Here is a 26,254-nt window from a genome sequence, read left to right on the forward strand (position 1 = left end):
CAATAATGATTTATTATCATAGATAATTATCAATTATTAAAATCAATAGAACACTGATTAGAATCAATGTTAGTTTTAATCCTTTAAATCAACAATAATCAAATTCAATAGACTATTAATTATTATCAAAGATAATCATTCAGTATTAAAATCAATGAAACATTGATTAGACTTAACACTAGCTTATTGATCCTTCAAATTCAACAATCATCAAAGATAATTGTCAATTATCAAAATCAATAGAATATTAATTAGGATTAATATCGACGGGGCACCACCCTGGAATCAGGGACTAATATGGTATAACAGTCTCAATATTAGATTGTTCTCTTAGGAAAATTGATGTCCGTAGATCATCAAAATTCAAAAGGAAACAACGAAGGTTTGAATTCGAGCACTGGCATCCCCTGCCAGCCTTTGACATGTGTATGCAAAACAAACCAAAGCACTTCTCTTTAAAATATAACAAAGTTTATTGATGCAGCAATATCAATTAATAATTAATACAATGCAGTCAATACACTTCTGACCTACAACTACAAACAAAACAGTGACATGATTAGATATGGTAACCAAAATAAGCCTATATCACATGAAAGGACGGTATATGTGTGTGTGTGTGTGTGTGTGTGTGTGTGTGTGTGTGTGTGTGTGTACGTCAAGTGAGATTTCCGGCCAGAGAGTATGACCGCGAATGTGGGCGGAGAGAAGCCGGTTAATGGCGTTCGCCCGTTTACCGCGTGTCTCCGCTTGTACGATAATTTGGGGACAAAGCTGAGCTTTATCACAAAGTTATCTACTAGCCAAATGTTTGTGAGGGGCCGTGCGTGCACAAGTGTGTGTGTGTGTGTGTGTGTGTGTGGTTAGAGAGAGAATAAAGTTGCGGCACTGAAGCCGGTTTCGCGATTGTGGGAGAAAAGGCAACTGTTAGTTTATCACTTAGAGATGCTTGTGAACGGCTCGTAACCTGTCCCGCAGCCTTTGGTCCTTTAATGGATAAACACAGTGTGCCGGTCTCATCCGCGATGGCGTAAATACACAACAGTCCAACGTGGTTGGATTTCAACACAGCAAACTCTCATTTGTGATAACAGTATGTTACATTACATGACTTATGTCACTTCTCACAAGAGCTTACGCTACACCTACGTCATATGCCGGAACTCAACTCTATCGTGTACGCGAGGAGTTATAGGGTTTATAAAGTTATAAACATGGATATTTTTCTTACAAAAACACCACTTCAGAAGGCCTTTATTAACCCACTGGATTCGTATGGATTATATTACATTCTATAATGGATGGATGCACTTTTAAGGGCTTCAAACTCTAAGGTTCTATTCACTCACATTATAAAGCTTGGAAGAGCCAGGATGTTTTTTTTTATATAACTCCGATTGTGTTTGGCTGAAAGAAGAAAGTCATATACACCTAGGATGGCTTGAGGGTGAGTAAATTATGGGATAATCTTCATTTTGGGGTGAACTAACCCTTTAAATCCATATCATCAGAAGTAATATAATAGGTGTGGGTGAGAAACTTATTTTAAAATTAACTTATGTTTCATAAGTGAAAGTGAAGCTAAACAGGCACCACATGTGACTTTCAGATGTAAAAGTGAAAGTGAAAATGAAGATTTAGCGTAAAAAGGACTTTCTTCTGAATATATATATTTAACCACTGGAGTCTTATTTTATTGGAACTAGAAAGGTCTGATCACCATTCAGTTGCATTGTATGGACCTACAGAGCTGAGATATTCTTCTAAAAATCTTTGTTTGTGTTCTGCTGAAGATCTGGGATGGCTCTGGTAAGAGGTTGAGTAAATGATGAGAGAAATGTAATTTTTGGATGAAATATCCCTTTAAAACAAAAACAAAAATTAACTATTGATTATGAAAAATATATTATATTTTGGCCTAGGTGGAATAATTTATTATTATAATTTCCAGCTCTAAAATCGATCTGGATGAGCTACATTCAAAGTTGTTATAAAATAGCCGTTATAACATATAAGTTAAAAGGTTTTATTCAGGTAAATAAATTATGTATATATATATACATAATTTATTATAATTATTATTATTTAACATGAACGAATCTACCTGACCTACCTGAGTTTACACCAAAAAAAATATATAATAATAATATGATTACATTTTTACAATGTCCATTTCTTGGCAACTGTAAACAACATAGAGTTGAAGGCTAATTAAATGTATAACTTGGTGGGATTATTTTGTTTTTTAATCAATTTAATTATCAACTGATTTTTAGTGACTTGTATATTCTCATCCTAGTATAAAAACAATAAGCTACTTGCTCTCAGAGATGTGGCAATATGGGCTGTACACATGCTCAGACATATAACGCAACCCCAGTTTGAACCTGAGTTCATGCATCTCCTGATCCACCTCTCTTCTCCTCAATATATTGTATCTTGCCATATCTTCACTGTTCTGTCAGTAAATTTGGCTAAAGCCTAAATAATAATAATAATAATAAAAATAATAATAATAATAATAAAATAAATAAGCCACTTAAGGCCAAGTGTTACAGTTATTTTACCATGGTTAACTCCACTTTGTGTACTGAACAACACCTCTTAACCATGGTAAGATCACTGGAACATGACAAAACTGGGAACCACAGGTCTAATTAAGTGAGGCTAAAGAAATCACATTACAACAATTCGCATTATGAACACAATCTTTGAACACTTATTGAATACAAGTCAGCTGTCACCCCTTGCATAGCAAAAAACATACTCAGAGAAGAGGTTAAACCTCATCACTAATTCACCTGAAGGTGGACTTAAGGATCTGTCTTGATGTAATCACTTTGGTGTGGTTATTAAAGCCATAGAAGAGGTCCCCAAACACAGTCTGGTTGGCTGGGATGTCAGCAATGTCCCCGCAGTCCAATCCCTCAGTGCATGCCTCTGACAGCGGCTGACAGGAGCGGCCATCTGCTCCTCTCTTGTAATCTTCAATACATCTACAAAACAGACAGCAAATGGAAAACGACACAAGAGATGAGAAGAAAAAAAAAAAAGAAATTCAGGGGAGTAATTGTTTGGCAAGTAGAGTAAGATAATACTTTATACAAAAAAAATTATTAAACTTGAAAATATTTTTTATGTGTTAACATCAAAAATATCTAGTTTTAAGTTAAAAATATTATTTAACATCACTGAATCAACTTGAATAAATCTAGACAAAGATTGGACACCCAGGCAATGGACTCAGCTCTGTTCAAACAAATAGCTGGAGAGAGGGAATACTGGAAAGATTTACTGAAGCGTGTGGTGGCAGTGATAAAGTTTTTAGCAGAAAGAGGACTGGCGTTCAGGGGAGAGGACGAGCTTCTATCGAAGCATATTAAAACACGTGGCCAAAAAGGAAGGGGAAGTGTATCTTATTTGTCATAAAGTATATTTGAGGAGTTTATTGATGTATTGGGAGAAAAAACTAAACAAGTAATCACGAATGAATTAAAGGATGCCAAATATTTTTCAGTCATCGTTGATTCAACACCAGATTCAACACCAATTAACTTTCATCTTCAGATTCGTCAATGCGAAAGGGAATGTAATAGAACGATTCATAGCTTTCGAGCCCATTTCATGTCACACAGGTGAGGGTTTGTGTGATTACGTCATTAAAATGGTAAATGACCAAGGCTTGGACATATTAAACTGTAGAGGCCAATCGTACGATAATGTGAGTAATATGTCGGGCAAATACAATGGACTGCAGGCTCACTTAAAACTGAGAAATCCATTGACCCACTACATACCTTGTGCAGCTCACTCATTGAAATTAGTAGATGTAAACAGTATACACAGCAGTCCAGAGGTCGAATAGTATTTTAGTCTGCTACAGTCATTGTATTAATTGTTTTCTGCATCTAAACGCCGATGGGGAAAAGTATTCGAAAAAACAAACTTAACACTTAAGCATTTATCTAATACTCGGTGGAGCTGTAGGGCTGATTCGGCCAAAGCTCTTTGGCAAAATTACAGTAATATAAGAGAGGCCTTAAACAGTATAGCTGCAGATGAGACCGAAAAAAGGGAAACACGCAACGAAGCATCGGGACTTCATGCAAAGATGGACAAACTAGAAACTGCATTTATGGTGCAGTTCTGGAATACTATTCTCGAACAAGTCCACGCGACCCGTTTATGTCTACAAAGTGATATGGACCTTCGGACAGCAGTGTGACTGCTTGAGTCATTGCGTTAGTTTGTATCAGCTCAGCGAGAACTATTTGAACACTTTGTGAGGAGCGCTTCAAGTGTGCCAGGTGCATGGCAGTCTTATAAGCATGAAGTACACCACAGATGGTGACGCAGGCCTTAGTGGAAGCTGAAAATTTCAAGTGGACACATTTAATGTTACCATTGACAATATTGACAACTGCCTTGATCACAGACTGGATGCTTATAAACACATGAATAGTCTCTTTTGTGTTCTATACGTGCCAGACTCAGAATCCGACAGCAACATTATTACAGGAGCCCATCACCTTTCTGCTGCTTACCCTGATGACTTGAACAGCTGTCTTGCTGATGAGCTGATACAGTTCAGATCTTTCATTTCAATGGAGCCGGATAGAACACTATCAAATATGCTGAAAACAATTATAGATAATGGGCTGCCATCAATTTTCCCCATATGTATGTTGCCCTAAAGCTTTTCCTCACCCTACCAGTCAGCAACTGTGAAGGAGAACGTTCATTTTCTCTCATGGCAAGAGTAAAAAACGAACTAAGAAACAAAATGTGTCAAGGACGTCTCAATTCACTGTCTTTAATTGCCATTGAATGCGATCTTGTGAGGGAACTGGATTTTGATGACGTTGTGGAAGCGTTTTCTCTGAGGAAATCAATAAAGATACCCCTCAGCTAAGGTAAAACCAAAAAATTTTACTTAGCTAAATGCCTTTGGTGATTGATATTGCTCCTTGTTTTTATAATGCATCGATTGCTAAACGCTCATCTGCTAAATGCAGAAATGTAAATTATTCATGGAATATTCTCATGTGATATGTTTAGAGAAGGTCAGAAGCTGGTTAGATATAAATAAACCAATTTGTGGTGTGAAAGTACAGAATATTGTGTGTATTTTCCCCCACGTATTTGTGTCATTGAAAATCCAGTATGATGTGGCATACAGTTGTCTGTACAAATGTAGTGTAGGGGGCCTTTGAGGCATCCGTGCCCAGGGCACATCAAAGTCATAATCCGTCTCTGTTCTGGAAAGTGGTAAGGCGACCTTTGCGGAGGGAATGGCAGAGACTGCAAGGCGGGTAAATCATCGAGGCAGTTCTTCATGCAGTTAGCTACTCAGATGGAGAGTTGGATGAAGCGCTCCAGCCCCATGGTGTCCTCGTAGGATGAGAGATGCTGCCGCAGATTTGGCTCGACTCCTAGGCGATAGGTGGAAATCAGAGCAGTTTCATTCCAGCCACTAGATTCTGCCAGAGTGTGGAACTTACTGTATGACAGTAAGTGTATAGACATTGATGAAGCTCTGACCATGACAAAGATAATGAAGCTTTCCTGCAGCTAAAGGGTCACCCTCAGGAAGTCCAAATACCTCCGTAAACTGCTTACCTTGGTGTGTTACCTGGCTATTCTGAACCCGAAGTGAATAGGCCCATTGTAGTGCTTGTCCAGACAGCAAGGAGATGATGTATGCAACCTTAGCCCACTCAGTGGGGAATCGATGCTGCTGTATCTCAAGAGCGAGCGAACATTGGAGCAGAAAGCCACCACAGTTCTCCGCCGATCCAGAGTAGGGCGCTGGATTGACCACGGGACTGGCGGAATACACCGGAGAAGTAGTTGTGGAAGTGCTGGGTGATATTGGAGGTGATGAGGGGTTAGCCACTGCTTGCTGGAGAGCGTCAACCAGCCCCTGGAGGGTTCATGGTTCTTGTTGGTCTGGTCTTCTATTAGGAATACCCAGACTTGATGATGTTGAACACAAGCATGTGTTTATTGAGACATGGAACACAAACAAAGCCAAGCAGGTGAGTGTGATATTTCAGTTCTGGGCAGACATGAAGATCAGGTATGTGAGTCTGTATTCCAGGTTGAGACCAGACACCTGGCGCGTCCTGCTGGATATTTTCGTCATTACAGCGGAAACAACTTAAAATACTCCGTCATTTTGGGGCATACAGATAAGTGTAAGACATCATTAGAGACTATAAAGGGTCTACTTTTATTTGTGTACACCCACAATAACAACAAAACCTTGTGCTGTTGTAAAATAAAGAAAATAAAAAGGATGAGCTATCAGACGTCTATCTCCACAAGCGTATTTCTGAAACACGTCACAAAAATGAACTGAAACTCTGTGAATACTTATCACACAAACCTGAAACATATGTCTAAACAAAGCTTAAAATGTCTACTTTTAAATAAAACAATTCAACTTTAAAACAAATATTCTCTTGCAATGTAATCTGTATGAAACTAAGCGATGTACAGTTTATACTGGTTCATCTAATTACAGCTAATGTGATCACACCAACCAGCAGAGCGTGCCATTCATACGGTAATGTGCTGAGACGATCAAATCAAATGGTAAATGCCCCCGACAGAGAGGTTTGATGTAAACACAATTCATTCACTTTAATGCGCGTTTGTAACGATACACAGGTGAGGAAACTCCTGGATAGTATGGAAGAGTTAACAGTTTCCTCAGAAGAAGAGCGGTACTCTGCTGAACATTTTTATTTTGAAGATAGACTTGATCCAGACGAGGATACAATTTCGGACGAGTAAGTCATTTAGTTTTCTTTAGTTGACATGCTATTTGATATAAACATGTACATATTTTACTAGTGGGACTGATTCTAGACTTGCCAGACAGGATTCAGTGTATTGACATTTGAAATATGACTCCCAATAAGCAAGTTTTAGTTACATTTAATGCTGTTTAAGCTAAAGAAGGTATTTAAATTGCATGCTGTATGATATAAATATGATATAAAATTATATGAATGTTTAGAATATATTTTATCTAGTGTTTATGCTGCCTCATTATCATCAATGCTTGTGCTTGCAAATATCTGTTCAGGTGTAAATTAGTAAAATGCACTTTAAATATGCCCATATTAGAAAATCACCATCTTATAATGATTTATTAAGGATCATGTGACACTGCAGTAATGATGCAGAAAATTCAGCTTTGATCACAAATTGCATTTTACAATATATTAAAATAGAAAACTGTTATTTTAAAATGTAAAAAGAGTTCACACAATGTTTAACTGTATTTTGGATCAAATAAATGCAGTCTTGTTGAGCAGAAGAGACTTCTTCTAAAACTTTTATACGGTAGTATAAATATAAAATTAAGTAAAGTCTTTATGTAATGAAAATGTTTAGTCATATTACTTCTTTTAACTTAAAACTTGATTTTGATCATTAAGTCTCCTCCCATTCATTCTCTTTCTGTCACATTCCTCATTGATAGGCCCAGGACAGGGGTCTTTTGTCTCCTCAGGTGTGAATTACCTCGATATTCATGATAGTTCACGCCTCCTCGCATATGACCTTTCTAACACTAAAATTGTCTTACAAAAGTTAAATTAGTGCATTTTTTTTGTATGAATGAGTGATCAGGATGGTTTTCACATCATTTTGTAGCAAAAACTGTAGGCTACAAGATCCAGTTCAAAAGTCTTGTGAACAAATGTTTAGTATGTGTTATATGGCCTTATTTCAATGACTTTTTTTTAAAAAACAACTCATAAATGTTATTTTCTCAAACATACAAACCTTACATGTTGCCCACATTATTGTAGCCCAGTTTGTGCTGAATACAGTGATATCAGACTTTAGCCATTAATATGTTAATAAGCAACTGAAAAAAGCACAAATGTAAAGGCATGTTAAAACTTCTCCAGGGCCCAAAACACCCTCAGAACCCAGAGGGTTTAATAGAGGAGCTGATTGATGTGTTGATTGGAGGCAGGTGTGGGTGATCAGTATTCCGGGGAGAGAGAAGGTTGAGTGTATGTGGCAGGTGGGTGTGTATATATATATATATATGTATATATATATATATATATTATAATGTACTACCACTATGAAATTACATGGAAAGATAATATTAGAATGATATATTCCATATAGTGTTTTTCATGTTTTTTTTTTTGCTTTTTGCTTTTTGATTTCTTTATTTAGGCATTATTAAGTGTCATCAATAATTTCTATTCACTTGTTTGTACCTTAGGAGTGTGTTTAAAAAAAACATAGGTCATAAAACATGAAGACATCACTCTTAGCAAGAAAGCCATATGCTGTAGGTATAGGTAATGATCTCACAGTGTAGCATACAACATGAATGTAAGGCTGGCAATTCTGTTTGCCAACTCAATGCACTACCAACTTTTACCATATGCAGAACAGTATCATCTTAAAAGTGACACTTCACAGAACTCATTTATATTTATGGAACTTTGAAACTCAGCTGTGACGTGTACTCTACAACACAAACAACAGAGAGAAAGGGGTGTCAGAGCTTAAATTCTCAGTCTCACTTTTCCTGGTAGCACTACAGGAAATTGTCATCAGTGGAGGTGAGACACATCATCTCAGTAGCACATCCGTAACACAGAAAACACTTTAAGTGGCTTCAGTCATATTATCAAGAAAGAGATAATTATGCACATTTGTCACGAGCCTACAGAAGCTAATGATCTTGGAGTCTGGATAAAAAAAAGTTGTTTTAGCAAGAAAGAATATATAGGAAAAGGTCTTTCTTCCAATTGGACCACATAGTCTCTACTGCTAGCACATGAACGTCTCACAGTGGTTAGTTTTCTGTGATGCATGTGATGTCATGTCAGAGTGTAGGCACTACCTCCAAGACATGACAGGAAGATGACTTCTTCATTGCCGAACAAGAACTAGTCTGTTTGACTGTAGCGTTCCTTTTAAATGAATTGTGTTCACAATTTGTATTTATGATTTACAGTATATGTTCCATCTACAAGTCGGCTGGTATTTATAATGTATCTCCTTTGACAATATTGAAAGAATGTTCCTGGAGTGTAAAATGTTGTCAGGAAACCTAAAACAAGTACATGCTCCATGTGGTAACAACTAAATAACTGGTTTAATTTAAGTCAACAATTTAATTTAATCTGATTAAACCAACCTGACAAATTTTGCTACACCAACAAAATCTAATTATATGCATTAGATTAAGTAGAAACGTAAGAAAGCACTTGAGGTAACAATTGTAGGTTCCAACTTTTTTAAGTGTGCGGCTCAACTGGTAGAGCATGCCGCTAGCAATGCCAACATACAACAGTCATCAGCAAATGTCCTCAAAATTCACATAAACGATTCAAAAGTGCATTAAAGGAATGTTCCAGGTTCAATGCAATTTAAGTTTAATCGACAGCATTTGTGACATAATATTGATTACCACCAAAATTTATTTAGACTCATCACTCCTTTTCTTTAAAAAAAGCAAAAATCAAGGTTATAGTGAGGCAATTACCATGGTGTGACTGTCATGTGACATTCTGCAAGAGTTTGTTTCTAATTTATCCTTACAAAACAAAACAAAACTTGTTTATTACAATAATTATTGTAATAAACAAGTTTTGTTTTGTTTAGCTTTTTATTTATTTTTACAAACGTCACATTCAATATTATAGCAAACATTGAAAAAATAATATTGTGCAAAAAATTCAGATTGTGCGGGTATTCAACTGCATTGTTTTGCAGATGAACGTGTGTTAGCATGTGAATTCAAGATTAATTTAAAAATAGTGGATGCAAGTGGGTGTTTTTTAAACTATGGCACTGTAGGCCCTGTAGACTTTAAATAAAACCCATTTGAAACACAACTGGTAGAAGTAGCTAGCATCGCTGAGATCATGGGTTCAATTCCCAGGGAACACACAAAATGATACAATTAATTTCATGACACTGTAAGTAGCTTTGGATAAAAGTGTCTGCCAAATACATAAATGTAAAATGTAAAATTCAACTCACTAATTTATTTACCATGTCTACTAATTCTCACCACATTTCAAATCATTATTCATTCTCTACTACATTGGTTCTCAAATGTATTTGGTCATACCTCCCTTTGAAACAACAAAAAACTTTTGCAGCATTTTCTTTCATATTTATATCTCGCAAAAAAGTTTTAATATTTAAAAATACTATAAAAAGTGAATGAAAAGTTACACTTCACTGAAAAAGAATCTGAATGAAAATGTGTCACAATGCCAACATTGTTCAGTAAATTTGTGTATACCTTCTGTATTACATAAATACATAAAACATTTTAATTATGCCTGTACACTTACAAAAACAGAAGGAAAAATAAATAAATAAAAAGTAATACTGCTGCTGGAGCAACCCCTGGGCATGAACACATTGCAAACCAAATCCTCCATTCATCTGCATTTAAATAGCAGACCGTTTTTCTCTAATGGAGACATTTCCATATAATATTTATTTTTATTATATATAATAATAATAATTGCAAAGATTCATATCTGCCTCAGTATTCTATATAACAGCATTTTTAACTCTTAACTTCCAGTAAGCATAAACGACTGTGATTGGCCCATCCTGCCCAGCGCTGAGAAAAGTAACAGGTACTACATGTCAGCAACAAGAATGAGGGATGAGAGGATGGTGATATGCTGGACAAGATCCAAAAGCACCGTACAAGATGTCCTTAACTTTTATGCCTTATATATCAATTCTTCTGAAGCCATTCAATAGTGTTGTGTGAGTAACTAACCAAAATAACAGTGTTAATTCATCTTTGAAACTAGCGCACGAGACATCTTTGTTTATATAAGTGCAGCGGAGAGCACACCTGACACCATTACATGCTTTGTGAAGTTCGTGCTGTGGTGCCTGCCTTCTACAGAGGTGTAGTAATTGAGCACATTGCATGTATTGTCACTATTTTTGGTGAATGTTTGAAAGTGATTTGAAAACGGGCCAGTCTTCTGCGCCCCCCCCTTACAATAGGGGCGTGCCACACACTTTTTGAACCACTGCTGTAGTGGAAAAGATATCTTAAAAGTTTTTTTATCTGGAATAAATTGTCAGACTTATTTGTGTTGCTGAAGCTACATTGTATGAAAAATTCACACAATCAAATACTACTTTCACACTTTCTGAATGATCGTATTAATGTGCAGAATTTCCAATCAAGCTGCCATTTTTGCATAAACAGTCTATTCACAAGTGATATTTTGTGTGTGTGTGTGTGTGTGTGTGTGTGTGTCCTAAATGACTAGTACACTGACTTTTGAAAATACTTTATTAGTGACAAAATTGTTGGTCAAGGTGGAAATGACGCAAAGGTCATACTTTATTTAACAACTTAAATGTCATATATTACAAATGTTTGTGTTTATTTCACTCTCAGTTTATATTATCATAGCTATAAAAGTGTAAATATTAAGATTTACTAATTAATTCTGTTTGTTGTAATTGACCTGTTGGGACATAAAATTGCTTGAAGTTAAAGAAACACCCAAATTCCAACACCCTTCTGGTTTAAAAATACTTGAGACAGTTTCAGTATGTCAGTTAAAGTTCAAAATGTCTGACTTAAGAAAGCCTTGTTAACATGTTCAGATATAGCTATCAAACAGATAGCTACATGTGTGTAGAGTGTGAGTCTTCTTACCCGCAAAACATCTGGATGTTGTAGAGAGTGGGGTCCTCCTCCAGAGGTGCCAGCTGCTGAAGGCACAGTTGCTCGCAGCCTCCATTAAAGCCATCAGAACAGTCAATGCCAATATGGTGGTCATAGCAACCTGTGCCATCCTTCATTGGACTCAAACCAGGAGGACACTGGGAGAAAGATAAATGCATACAAATTCATTTACGGTATACATTCACTGATATGTGTTTCACTCTTCTTTTTAACATATTGCATTTATTTTATTTTGATGGTAGGTGAAATTTGTGCAATGCACTTCCTCTACTTCATTGTGTAATCAGACTTGTTTGTGTAAAGCAAGCAACACAGCTCCAGCATGACAGGAGTATACATATGCTAACCACTGAACCACAACTCTGACAGTTGCTGAAAAGCTTTCAACCAATAAAAACAACATGCAAACTCTCCAAAAGTGTTATTACAAACAACCAACAGTGGAACACACAATATTTTCCAAATATCAATAATGTTTTAGGAGTACTATTAGACATGTTAAAGTAAGATGGTTAGGATTTTATTTTTTCAAAGTATTTCAATAATTTTTCGAAGGCTACATTTTAAAATAATATGAATTAAATAATTCTGTAAACGTTTACTATTTGTTCTACATTTTAATTTTGATTATCGTGAGGCAAAAAAGGAAATTTTCTGAATGTCCAAGCTGCAGCTCAAACTATGAAAAATTGTAATCAAAAAGATCATAAAATACCATCGTCACCAATGCCTAAATCCACCGAATTGAGGTAAGAATGGAGTGACAAGGTCTTTTCCATGATGCAGTAAAAAACACTGTGACATCTTCATTATGACACTGCCCTGAATCAGATTAAATTATTACCATAGAATTTACACCATATCTTAGTTACTTTCAAATGAGTAATGCAGATTACTGGTCTGTCTACCTAACACGTTATTTTTAAAAACTTAAGTTCCCCAACATTAGGTTACACTACTCTCTCTGTCTGGCACAGTCCCTTGCATCGACAATTGCAATTTTCCCCAAGCTAGTGAAGCCAAGTTCACACAATGTTGTCTGTCAGCTTTTGGCTTCAAAGGGGGGTTTGACAGGTTGATTCTTACAGGGCATCCCTGCTTGGAGAATGGGACAAAATTCATATGCCTCCACACCTTAACTTATAAGCTTCATTACTTTTTCTTCTGCCAGGTGCCCACAGATTCAAGCAAAATACTTACCTGCAGTAGTGTTAAAAAGGTTTACTAGCATAAGAACTGCTTCCAAGGAAGCCATTGTTGTTGTAATGGGAAAGCAGCAACAATGAAACACTTTATTCTTTTGGATAGTGCCATTTCTACAAAAGAACAAACTGCTCTACAATTAGTCATTCACTATTCAAAAATTGTTACAAATGAGAGGTTGAAAGGGCATCATTTTCTATTACAGTGGGCGTTGATTCCAGAAATAAGCAGCTGTCATAATAAAAATGCATTAAGAGAGAATACAATTGCATAGCTCTTTTACTAAAGACACAAAAGACTCTTTCTTCATAGTATAATAACATTTCTAATACATTTGTGCTATTGATACATGGGCCTTAGGGAGAGTAAAATGATTAATAAGTCCATCACAGCATGATATTCACTTTACCAGCAAACTTCCACAGATTCTTCAGCTGCAAGTTGGTGTAAAAGAAACACACATTTTCTGAGTGCCATCTTTCCACTTGACCTCATTCGTATTTGGGATCAAAGCCCAAATGTTGGTAATGCATCTTAGTAGCACATCTTGTCCCTGGATGCATCCGTATTGATTTTGTCAGTTAGCTACAGCTGACAAGACAGCTGATTTATTACCAGCAATGCAGAGAGCGCAGGGCACTGAGACTCTTAACTCATCTGTGGCAGATTCCTTAAATCACAAAGTCCCAATTTGATCAGCTGAACAGAGGACGTTATAATGGGGAAGTGGAGGGTTGTTCGAAACAAATCAATTTTTATTTCATGATTTGCCTGGTCGTCCTCATTTCACACTATTTAGCAGTCATGCTTTTGTATTTTGTTAAATCTCCAGGTTTCATTTATATTAAAGGAATAGTTTATAATAGTTCACCCTAAAAGTAAAATTTGCTGATAATTTTCTCACCCTCAGGCCATCCAAGATGTATCTAAGTTTCTTTCTTCATCAAAATAGAATTTCAGGCCTCCTCCTTTAAACAATGCAAGTGAATGTACTCCATTTTTGATGGTCCAAAAAGCATATTAAGGGTGCATCCAAATAATCCACACGAAGAATAAAGTTCTTCTGAACCCAAACGATTGATTATTCTTAGAAACAAAACAATAATTATATACTTTTTAACTACAAAAGTACACTTCTCAGCTTGTTGGTAAGGTCACGCGTCACGTAGAGGAGGAGGCAGGAAGCACATCATTGTTTACTAGAGAAGGGGCACTGTACAAAAGTTGATTTGTCTTTGCTGTAGATTTGCATTTATATAAGCGTACTGTTCAAAATGGTCATTTGGTGTGTGTATCCTGGATGCTTCAACCTTCAGAAACCCCAAAGAAAATGCATATACATGATCATGAGCGACTGAAGCTCTGGCTTTTCGCGCTGAACCTGGATATCAGTTCACCCTGATTCTTTCAAATATTTGGTGGTTGTGAGGATTTCAGACAATTGAAAGAAACAAAGGGTCGATATCTGAATTCATCGGCTGTGCACATGCTGTTTTTCCAGCAAACTCAGGTATGTGTAAAAACGTTGTCATTGTGACTCTGCAACTCCCTCAGTGGTCCGCTCCTCTTCACTCTATTTCTAATTCACCACACCTGCACTGAATTCACTCAATCATCACAGCCTGCATAAATAACTCACGTTCACTTCACTTCACTGTCAAGTCTCACACAAAGGACACTTGGTTTCACTAACTACAACTTGTCCTGACAGCCATATATCCTATATATTTCTGCTAATGCACAAGTTGATAACGCAACGGGATTGCTCTTAAATAAAGGATGGCTATTTACTGCAGTAATGCTTTTTTTATTATTATTTGGAAATTACATTTTATTTTATATTGTTTTGACATTTTTTTGGACTGTTTTGGTTTGTGAACAGCACTTGGTCTGTGGTCTGTGCAACCTTGCATCCAACTCACAGTGAATAATGAAATTCCTGAGTCAGAGTCCAATATTATTGCTGTCTTCTATCAGAACTCAAAGCAGCCTTGATTGAAAAGCACTTTGTAGTACAGAGGGCATGGCGAGACAGTTAATGATGCCTAAAAAGGATATAAATTCAAGATAAACTCAGAAAGCCCTGATCTACTGAGCATTTTAATCTAATTTCCAAATGGGGATCTAGTCCCATAGCTTTCTAAAGCTTAAGAGAATTGGCCATGCGAATTTGTCATATAGGAACACATCCCTTTTAGGCTGTCTAATAAGCTATGCAAATCTAAAAAGAGAAGAGAAGCAAGAGAACAAAAGAGACAGAACACCAATCCAAAAACTGATTTATTTATTTATTTGCATGGGAAAAAGGAATATAATAATAATAATAATAATAATACATAAAAAACATCTACAGTTGATGACAGCTGTAACATTGTTCTAAACACTGTTAAAACTCTGAGACATGGCCTGAACATTAAACCCCAGAGGTATGGAGTTCTGATTATGTATAACACAGGCAGACATGCACTGCATCAGTAAATCTGAACAATTTCAAGGACAGTTGCTATAGAAACACAAGAACACACACACAGAACCAAAATCAACATTATTATGGATGGATTGTGCCAATATGCAGGATTGGTAGGTGCTTCTGTTCTTGGCAAATAAATCCATTCCGATAACCAAAAAGTACTGACAGATTTTTTTGACATATTTAGCTAAATTTCTAATTTGTTAACAATAGTTATTTGTGCCTTGAAAATAAATAATAATAATATACAGATTGCCATTATTGTTAACTGTTCCCTATCTGTCACTCACTCAACGTTGTGTCAGTGAAGTGACACTAGGGGTCACTCTTGGGAGCCCGAGACATCTCTGATCTTTGATAAAAGGCCAATGGGAATAGGCGAGTGGTATTGCATGCCACTCCACACATACGGGTATAAAGGAGCTGGCGTGAAAACCGCCCATTCAGATTTTCTCCTTTTCTTCCATTCACCTCTGCTGGATTCTGACGGTGCATTACAGGGGCTTCTCCCCCCTTTGCACCAGTGCACTGCAGTGATTGCCCCTGGGCACTTCGACAGAACAAAAGAGTATATAGAATAAAGACAGAATAAAAGAGTATATTCTAAAAGAGTAAAAATCCTAAAAGAGTAAAAGAGCGGCACACACGGAAACATCTTTTTAAAGACGCGTCATTTTAAAGATGCCTATCCGTCTGTGTGTTATTCCTGATTACGGTCGTTATCTCTCGCCCACTGATGGCCACGATTGCTGTCTATCGTGACATCGTTCGTGGATTGGTTATGTTCTTACTGCTATAACACGACCATGGCAATGTTCTACCTATGGGTATGAGGCCAGCGCAGCTAGCACTGGGGCGATTTGGGGACCTCAATGGGACAACCTCTGCCGGGTATTTCCCCATGGACCTCCAATTCCCCAGCACGCTCGTTTGCCCCGATCAGGCATCCGGATGAGTGCGGCGGCTCATCTCAGGGCGAGTTAGACCTCTTGTTCAGGGCCCGTGAAGGTGATGAGCTCTTGAGTGCAGAATCGGATAGCAGGCTCGTCCAGTCAGTCGCGGAAGCCTTGGCTGGGCTTCCACCCTCGGGTACGGTCGCCCAGTCACAGACTGACACGGAAATTATTGACATGCTTTTCAGGGCAGCCGCGAGCATCGGGCAGGAGTGGAACCCTCTGCTCTCCACTGAAACTTTGTGGCACTATGATTGGTTCCTGGGCCCGTGGCACCACTCACAGCCACACCCCGCCCCAGTTACTTTCTTCCCGGAAGTGCACGAGGTGCTGACAAGGTCATGGGAGGCACCTTTTACTGCGAGGTCCCGATCTTTCAGCTCCCCGCCCTCACTACCCTCAATGATGGGTAGGCCAAGGGGTACTCGGTGATGCCCCAGTGGATAAGGCGCTCGCGGTGCACCTATGCCTGCAGAGCGCCACCACCTGGCACGGGCACCCGAAGCTCCCATCCAGGGCCTGTAGGTTTTCGCCGTTCCTGACAGCCAAGGCCTACGGTGCCGCTGGACAAGCCGCCTCCGCCCTGCATGCCATATATATATATATTTATTTATTTATTTTTTTTTTTTTACTGTATCTGGTAAAAACCAAAGGTTCAACTGACCATCACATTTTTAATTTTAATTTTGGGGATTATATCTTATATTAAAGGTGTCATGAATTGGATTTTTATATTATTTTATAATGTTCCTTGAGGTCCATTTATAATTTAATTGTGATTTTTTATTAAAAGTAGTCATAATGTAGGAGTAATTGGTCATTTTCTATCCAGTTTTTGTGCCTCTGATGCAAATACTTTTTGGGGCATGTGTTCTTGAAGACTTCAGTGTAAACTCACACTGCTGTGATTGGGTAACATCTTTGCATCTTTGGATAAGTGTAAACTCCCCCACCATTACGCACATGTGGGGTTGTTTTTAAAACGTCAGGTGGTTAAAAAATGACAACAGGAGGAATTCATCCAGATTCAGAGTCTGATACCGAATTTGAAGAAAATTAACCCCCTCCACAAACACCAAGGATACTGCAGTCTGTGATAGCTAGGTAAATAATCACTGTAAATTACTTGTCTATTTGTGTAATAGGTATTATTTTGTTGTTGTTTAAACTAAGACGCGACACAACGGTGAGTATCTTGTTACATAGTTGGGGCAGTTTCTGTGTTTTACAAATGCTGAGTAACACATGACAGTAACAAATAAAGTGTAAATACACGGTGCTATCAAATTTATAACTGTGAAAGGATACACTTACCATGCAACATTTAAATGTATACATGATACATTCACCGGTGTTTGTCGCACTGTCGTTCGTCATGTAATCATCTTTCATAATATATTCAGTGTAGTGACAAAAGCGGTACATCTGTGGCAATTGTGCCATCATGCCAACAGAACAAGAAAATATATGCTACTTAGAGATTCCTGTGCATTAAAACTAATACATGAGTGTCTAAAATCACTAGGATCAAATCAAATATTCAGTACACATCTAACAATAAGCAGTAAGCAAAACAATAAACATGGATACTTAAATTGTTTGTTGTGACATCACTGTCTGGTCCAATATAGTTGGCACTGCATCAACTTTTATTAAAGCCTGCTTCCTTGTTTGTGAAAGAATCCTCGGTAAAATGAAGTGAGCAAACAAAAACGTTCTTACCGACGCGATCCAGGACTTAATTAAAAATAAACGTCAGCCACTCTTTCTTAATGTTGGGATCCTTGCGAAGCAAATGCAAGAAATCTAGTTTCCAACAACCTGGCACTGCACAACGTCTTGACATCTTCGTGGCCATCATGACACCTCCTGTTGCTCCAAAAATAATCTCAGCGCTCTACTCTAATCGTAAAATCGGTGGGTGGGCCTAAGCAGTGTCGACGATAAAGTAGGCATTGATCTGTTTATGCCTATGCTGATGTTATATCTCACTATGATGTAATAGTGAGGAGGAAGTAGAAAATAAGTCATTTTGGCACCTTGGTTTCAACAAAGCATTTTTTTGACTAACAAAGAAGGTTTCGGTACTGAAATTTACAGTTTGTATAGTGTTATGAACTCTTATATGTCAAGAAATCATGGTAAGTTTGATTTTCCAATTCATGACACCTTTAACATGCTCAAGTATCCCTACTCTCACGACTACCTCTTTATTGCATATAGTCACAGAGATGGATACAGTCCTTTTAAAAACAGCGTTTGGTCTTGAAAAAAAAAAAAAAAGGCTGTGTTTCCTCCCTGCTGAGTACCTGGATCACTCCCACAGAGTTTGCACTCAGGAGACCTTTGCCAAGTATTGACTGAGAACTCAGTAGTGCTTAGCAGCCAGAACATGATGGTAGACAGAACAGCTTTTGGGGAAATAGTGAGCTGGCTGTTGATTGGGTGATGGAATACATCAGTAAGGAACAGAGAATTCTACCACCAGTGAATGACCTGAAGCTAAACTTGCTTATAGCAGTCTGGTTATAATCTTTGGTACCATATTTATATAGCTACTTTTATTCATATGCAGAGAGCTACTGTGCCAGGATCAATCCTGCTTCTTGCGGGAGTGTTTGGCATAATCTCGTAATTGAAAATATTGACAATTGTCAATATAAAAATACAAATAAAAATAACCAAACAAAAAAAACTATAATAAGATGAAAAATATATATCATAGTTTTAGTTAAAAAGTTTTAATTAAAACTGATATTAAAGAAAGTATGTTGAGAAATATATATATATATATATATATATATATATATATATATATATATATATATATATATATATATATAACTATGATTTAACAATGTTTTTTAGAAAAAGAAAAAATCCAGATAGAATGTGATTTATGCAAATAATCTAATCATAGTGTGGCAGGGTAGGTTAAACCCCTCCCTTGTATTTGTGGCCTGCAGAGAATGTGAGTGAAGTGGAGTGGCAACAATTTCTCCTCTGAGCTAAAAGCATTCTTTAATCACTCCGCTCCAGCTCCACTCCGGGTTGTCCATTTCCCGCTCCTCGCTCTCTCCGTGCTTGTCGATTAGAGAAATCCCGCTCCATGTTCGCTCCATGGCAAAATTAGCCCCTAAATACCTCTCCACTGTAAAGTTACTTCAGTATGCTTTTTAATATCACAACCTTCCATGCAGTATGTGCATTAAATGAAAAATAAATACACAATACTGGAAGAAAACATTATTAGGCCTATGTATTTATTACTATTATTTTATATTATTGCACTTCTTTTAATTAACCTTGCCCTATAATTCTGTGAATGAAAAAATTAAATACATTCTCAGAATGTTCTACACTTTTTTTGTCAAAACTATATGTCTAATGCAGAGTTCACTTTTAGAAATACTTGCGTTTTAATTTTTAAAGATTTTAAATCTTCCTCTATTCGCATTTGCTGAGCTTCTTCATCTGCAAATGTATTACACATAAATTAGCCTACAGCACTAAAATAAATTTAGATGTTACGCGATTGAAGTCAAACTATGCAATATTAACATATTGATTAATTCTGTTGGTGTTCAATTATATTTAATGCGGGACATAATAGCCTACAGTTAAGATTGAGATGCATTAGATTTGAATGTTGATATGATTATTAAAAATATTTAATAGGGGATATATGTATTACTGACCTTTAGATTTTCTCTCCACATATGAACGGATTATCATCGTGTTATTTGGACACAACAAATCTTTGATCGTGGCAATCACCTCCCTACTCGTTTTCTCCTTCGCCATCCCTTCATTAATTTCACTATATGCTGGTTGACGAAAGAATAAAGACATGAGACACAAGCATGTAGTTAAGTCAAGCTTTACCGCAAGCTTAACTCAGTAATAGGGGGCGTGAAAACTGAAAGTGAAAGTAACCTTCCCGCTAGAGGACGAACATTACCAAGTGCTGCTAGATTTTAAATTAGTATTTTTTTTTTATCACATTCTTACTGGTTATATCAGAAATTCTATCTTTCCTTCATGCCAATAGTGTTTAACACTGCTTAACACATGGTGAATTATTGCATAAAGGTCCGTAACCAGATGTTTTGCCTGTGATAGAGCATTAGTGTAGCACTCTTGGAGCGAGAGAAAACAATGGTGCTCCGGATTTTTAAAAACCCGCTCCTCACTCCAGGCAAAATCATGCTGCTCCACTACTCGCTTCGTTCCCACTCCACTCCACTCACATACTCTGGTGGCCTGTTTGTGTCATTACATTATTGACACTAGTTACAGCCTATCAGCAGTTAGTCCCTGCCTATCTAAAGACTGGTACATGCCCCTTGGGTATGCGTCATTGTCAGTTCTGCTCCTTTGCATATTTCACGCTTCCATCAAAGATAGGTATTTAGCTGTTTGGCTAGTTTTGCTACTGGTGTATGTGCACAGCTAAAATGTGTTTTATTCATTGTAGCTGGGTTTGTGTCGGATCTGTTCTGTCTTGCTGCTATGTGCAGGCTGTCTATTACCCCCATGTATGTTGATTCCAACCATTTTTTCCAACCAGCTTTGATGTGATCAGTAACTGACGCTTCCATTACATTGCAGCTCGCCTCGTACCGCTGACATATTTGCAATTAGGCTGCTGTGATCTATGCTTTGAGCAACTGTATGTCATATGGGTTTCAGTGACCAGTCAGAATCAGAATGAGCTTTATTGTCAAGTATGCTTACACATACAAGGAATTTGTTTTGGTGACAGAAGCTTCCAGTGCACAAAAAAACACAGGACAAAAAAATATTTATATGTACAAATACGTTATATACAGATGCAAGGGAATGTATGGCAGAAGAGGTAGGACATGTTGGACAAATATAAATAAACTAAGCTGTGTATTGCACTGGTATGTATATTATTTTTATGTCTTTTAGCATAGTTGAGGGTTGGGTTTTAGCTTTAATAACTTACTGTCTTGTTTTTAGTTGGCTAATTTGCTTGTCTTAGTGCGTTTTCTATCTGTTTGGGCTGCGGGGTGAGCGCTTCTCTTCATGTTCTTTTCTTTATATATTTAATTATCCTTTTTCTTTTCATGCCAATGTCGGTGTTAAGGTGGGAAAGTGGTGCTCTGCTTTAACACTCACCCATTGTTGAATATACTCTTATCAGCGCACATTAGCCAGCTCAAAGGCCATCGGCGGAGTGGTTATTAGTTTGTTTAAGGGTTTTTTATTTTGTTCTTGAGGTGTGTTCTCCGGTATCTGATAATTATCATGTACTTTTTTGAGGAAACTGAGTGTGCCGATTGTTTCTTTTTGATTAATATACTGATTTAGGTTTAAATTAATAATTTAGGTTTACATTACTAATTTAGGTTTACCTGGCAGAAGCTCAGTTGATATCTGCCAGTGGTAAGTTTAATATATTTGTATAGTTTTGGCTGTTTTTCTTTTTTCTTTAGTAACTGGCCACTCATGCCTCTGTATTTGTTTATTTGGTGTAAGCTTACTCAGTTTATATCAGTTGTCCATTTCATTTGGTACTATTTTTCATTTCCTTTTCTGTTGTGGGATGCCAATGTTGTGATATCCTACTTTCTCTTTTTACCTGTGTGGTTAATTGTGTATCCATTGGCTAACTGTTGGTTTCTGCTAGCCTACCCTACTACTGGTAAGCCTCAGCCCTGTTTCCTTCTTTTTGTGTGACCTTTGTGTTGGTATACTGAGCTTATACCACATTTGTCTGAGTGACATTTGCCACAGTGTCAACCAAAATGTTTTTATCATTCTATTAATTGTGTACTCAAGAATGGTTTTTTTTTATTATTGAAACTCACATCTCTTTGCCTCCTTTGGTAACAATCCTGTGTTCCCTTTACCTTTGGGGTTATTATTTCCCTGAGGAAATTCCCTCTTATTCTTTATCATATTAAGGACCATAAATTAAAAGCATAGTGTTATAGTCTTCTCCCATGGTCTGACATGACTCTTCTACTTTAACAAATAAAAAGTCTCACAAAGTTTAAAAATAAATGAAACACTGCCTCTTATACACCACACAATGGACAGACCTCCCCCACTTGTGGATCAAGGTGCACTCTGTGTCTGTTTGTGGCTATTATACGATGCACAATCCTCCATTGTATGTCTCCAGACCTATTCTCAATGGGAGGCTTGTACAATGTCCTCCAGCTACCTTTAATGGAGAAGCCCAGTCCAAACACTTCCTGCCATTGAGATTTCTTCACATTCTCAAGTGCAGGCAGATGTAACCATTTCACACACAGTCCGTAAAGTACTTTTTTCCTGCATCGCTGAAGAAAAACATTACTTAAACCTGTAGAAGGACGTTAGACAAGTCAGACCTATACATGCCATGAGATTCACTTGGTCTAAAGCCCTTGTAAAATCATGCCAATTTATTGGCTGGTGGCACTTAAGTGATGTCCCTAGGGAGCTACATCATGAGTTCCATAAAAGAGCTTGCTTTGGTGCCATTGAGTCAGTTCTGCAGGAAGGCAATAGCCAATACATCTGCTTGAGATTATGGCCAGCTTATGCAGCATCTCGCTCCAACTCAGGGAACCATGGTTATGCTTCACATAAACAAGACGTTCCCTTTCATAGGAACCTGAGCTACATAATTGCATTGGGAATTACATACATTAACGCCATACGAACAGTAGGTGCCAACTGTCTATGCCCATGTGGCAAGCATATAGCGGTGCACAAGTGAGCTAAAGTGTATGAATAAAACAGAGAATATTATGAGTTTACTCCTGTTCCAACAGAGAGAACCTAGCAGGAGTCAAACCCTCAACCAGATTAAAAAATCTATGCGGAGAGGACCACCTTGCCACCCTAAAAATGTCCTCCAAGGATGCAACCTCTAGCCAAAGCCTATGAGGATGCCATGCTCCTCGTAGAACTGGCTTGAATACCCAAAGGTGAAGGTAAACCGCACACTTCGTAAGCACTTGAAATTGCATCAGTAAGCCAATGAGACGTAACACCGAAAAACCCCTGTTGTAGCCACCAAAGCACACAAACAAATGTCCCGACTTACGCCACTGACTATTACGTAAACTTGCAGCGCCCGAACTGGGCAAAGCATATGCAATAATTCAAGCTCCTCTGACTCAAATGGGGGAGTATAGAATGCCTGAAAATTAATAGACTGTGAGCAAAATTATGTAGAAACGACCTTTGGCAAATAGCCCAAATGAGGTATTAACATCAGTCTTAAACACCATGGTGCAAAATCCATACATACATTTGATTGACAGGACATGCAAATCACCAACCCTTTAAAAAGATGTCAATGCTACTAGCAGGGCTGTTTTAAGAGTTAGAAACTTATCAGCGACAGTTGCCAGGGCTCAAACGGAGCACCTGAGAGCACCTCAACAGATAAATCTCACAAGCGAACGTGGACAGTACAAAAAGGTCTATGCCTGCGTACCCTGCACATAAAACGAGAGACAAGAGAATGTCTACCGAGAGAAACTCCATTGATAAATGCATGCTCTGTTGCTACAGTCGCAACATAGACTTTAAGGGTTGCCGGGGAAACCTCAGCCCTAAAACACTCTCGCAAAACATCCAGCACTGTACAAACAGGGCGGTGAACTGGATTTTCACCTTGTGCTGTACACCAAGAAGCAAAAATGCCACTTGAACGTATAAAGATTCCTAGTTGATGGAGCTCTAGCATTCGGAATGGTATCAACCACAATGGGTGATAACCCATTATTCAAAAGAGTGTCCCGTTAAGGGGCCATACCCATAACTTCCACAAGTCTGGCTGGGGGGTACCCAATGCTGCCCCGAGCCTGAGACAACATGTCTGTTCTGACTGGAATCTCCTAAGGAATTTCCTCCAGTAGAGAAACCAGAGTCAAAAACCATACTTGAGATTGCCACTAACAGAAGCTGAACCCGATCTTTCCGAACTCTCTGCAGAACTGCGTAAAGCTGACTGATTGATGGAAAGCATAAAGACGTGTTATCAGTCACTGATGCGGCAACGCATCGATGCCCAGAGGTGCTAGGGTCGAGACTGTAAACCAGAGGAGACAGTGTGACGTCTCGCTCGAACCAAAAGGTCCACTTCTACTCTGCTGAATATTCTCCATATTTATTCCATAATCTGATGATTTAATGTCCACTCTCCAGGCATAAAGCCCTGTTTGGACAGGAGATCTGCCTCCAATGGTTGAATGATGTATGTGGTTGAAGTCCCTTTGTGGAGTTCAGCAATGAAAGGTTCTTGCATGCACATGATTTCAAGATCATGAGCCCCAAAAGCCTGTGAAATGTTCTTACAGAGAGAATACGTCGCACTCTGAAAATCTCTAGACACTGGCAAAATGACAGAATGTGAACTGGAGACAGATGCACCTGCATTGCTTACAACTCCAGCTCCACCCCTAGATATAGAGTTTGTTGCCTAAGCAACAGGACACTCTTGTCTAGGTTACACACAGCCCTTGATCAAATAGCTAAGAATGACATCTCTATGTGTAACAGTTCCGCCTGACACTCCCAGCACTTTCAATCCATGTTCCCTCTCTCCAGAGTACTAATCACCCGCACCTGAAACCTGTTCCCTCATCAATCTGCGTCACAACATAAAAGCTCCACTCTCCGTTCACTCTTTGTCTGATCTCACACGTGAACATAGACTCACTTACCTGCTCCTTCTCCAAGACGATTCCTGGCTTCCATCTAACGCTCATCGCTCCTTCGTTCCAGTAAACATACGACGATTATCTCCTCTCCAACGCTCCGGCGTGTTCAGCGCTCCTCCCTCAAGGTGCCTCGGCATTGCCTTCCAGCTGTCACCATTCCGGGCTCCTCGCTCCTTCATCACAGCGACTTATTACCAAGTTCTCCTCTCCAACCATCAGGTGTGTCAAGGCTCATCACTCCATCGCCCCTTCATCAACCTCCCCTGATACTTACTCCGTTGCACGTCATTGTGCACTCAGTTTCTCCTACTTCCCTTTTCCCTACAATAAACTATACCTCCGGGTTCAACACTATCTTCGAGTCTGTGGTTCTGTTACAGAAGATCAGACCCCCAACATCATGAACCCGGAAGGACCCGATCCCATTCAAGCCCTCGTAGATGCTCTTCAGCAAGCACTCACTCGCAACTTGGATCCCTCCGCTCTGCCATTATCCACCGGCACTTCTGCTATTTCTTCTCCGGGTCATTCTTCGACACCCGTCGCCAACCCAGCGCCCTACTCAGGAGTGGCGGAGTACTGCAGTGGCTTTCTGATGCAGTGTTCACTAACTATAGAGATGCAACCACATCGTTTCCCAACAGAACGCTCTAAGGTGGCATTCATCATCTCTCTTCTAACTGGAAAAGCATTACAATGGGCCCAACCTCTCTGGGACTCCAATAGCCCTGTAACTCTATCCTTTGACGGCTTCACCCAACACTTCCGGGAAGTTTTTGGTTTCCCTGCAGGGGATACATCGCAAGGTGAACAACTGTATAACCTCCGCCAGGGTAAGAGTTCCATCAACGACTACGCTCTGAAATTTCGCACACTAGCAGCCTCCAGTGGATGGAATGAGTCGTCTCTCCTCACTGTTTACCGCTTGAGGTTGGAACCACGGCTGCGACTACATCTCTCTTCTTTTGATGATGCTATGGGTCTAGAGTGCTTCATACTACTTTCCATCCGGGTGGCTAATCGTATGAGGTCTTGTCTTGCCGAGCTGCCTACAGTGCCACTTCCTCCAGCTGTTGTCCAACCACTCTCCAACTATTCCTATGAACCCGAAGGTGACAACATGCAGCTGGACTCCTACCGCCTGTCCCCTGCTGAGCGCCAATGCCGTTTGACCTAGAGGTTGTGTCTGTACTGCGTAAAGGAGGGACACGTA

General features: G+C 38.5%; 1 protein-coding gene across 3 annotated transcripts in view; it reads right to left on the reverse strand.

The window, feature by feature from the left end:
• Positions 1-26,254, reverse strand: part of astn1 (astrotactin 1) — a 449,912-nt gene that overhangs the window by 214,253 nt on the left and 209,405 nt on the right. For all 3 annotated transcript variants that reach the window (XM_052129056.1, XM_052129055.1, XM_052129054.1), the window contains 2 exons: positions 11,696-11,862; positions 2,802-2,996 (listed from right to left, as the gene is read on the reverse strand). In XM_052129056.1, the coding sequence (XP_051985016.1) occupies positions 2,802-2,996; positions 11,696-11,862 (362 nt within the window). The remainder of the gene's footprint in view (positions 1-2,801; positions 2,997-11,695; positions 11,863-26,254) is intronic.

This window comes from Xyrauchen texanus, chromosome 6, assembly GCF_025860055.1.
Source record: "Xyrauchen texanus isolate HMW12.3.18 chromosome 6, RBS_HiC_50CHRs, whole genome shotgun sequence".
Classification (NCBI taxonomy): domain Eukaryota; kingdom Metazoa; phylum Chordata; class Actinopteri; order Cypriniformes; family Catostomidae; genus Xyrauchen; species Xyrauchen texanus.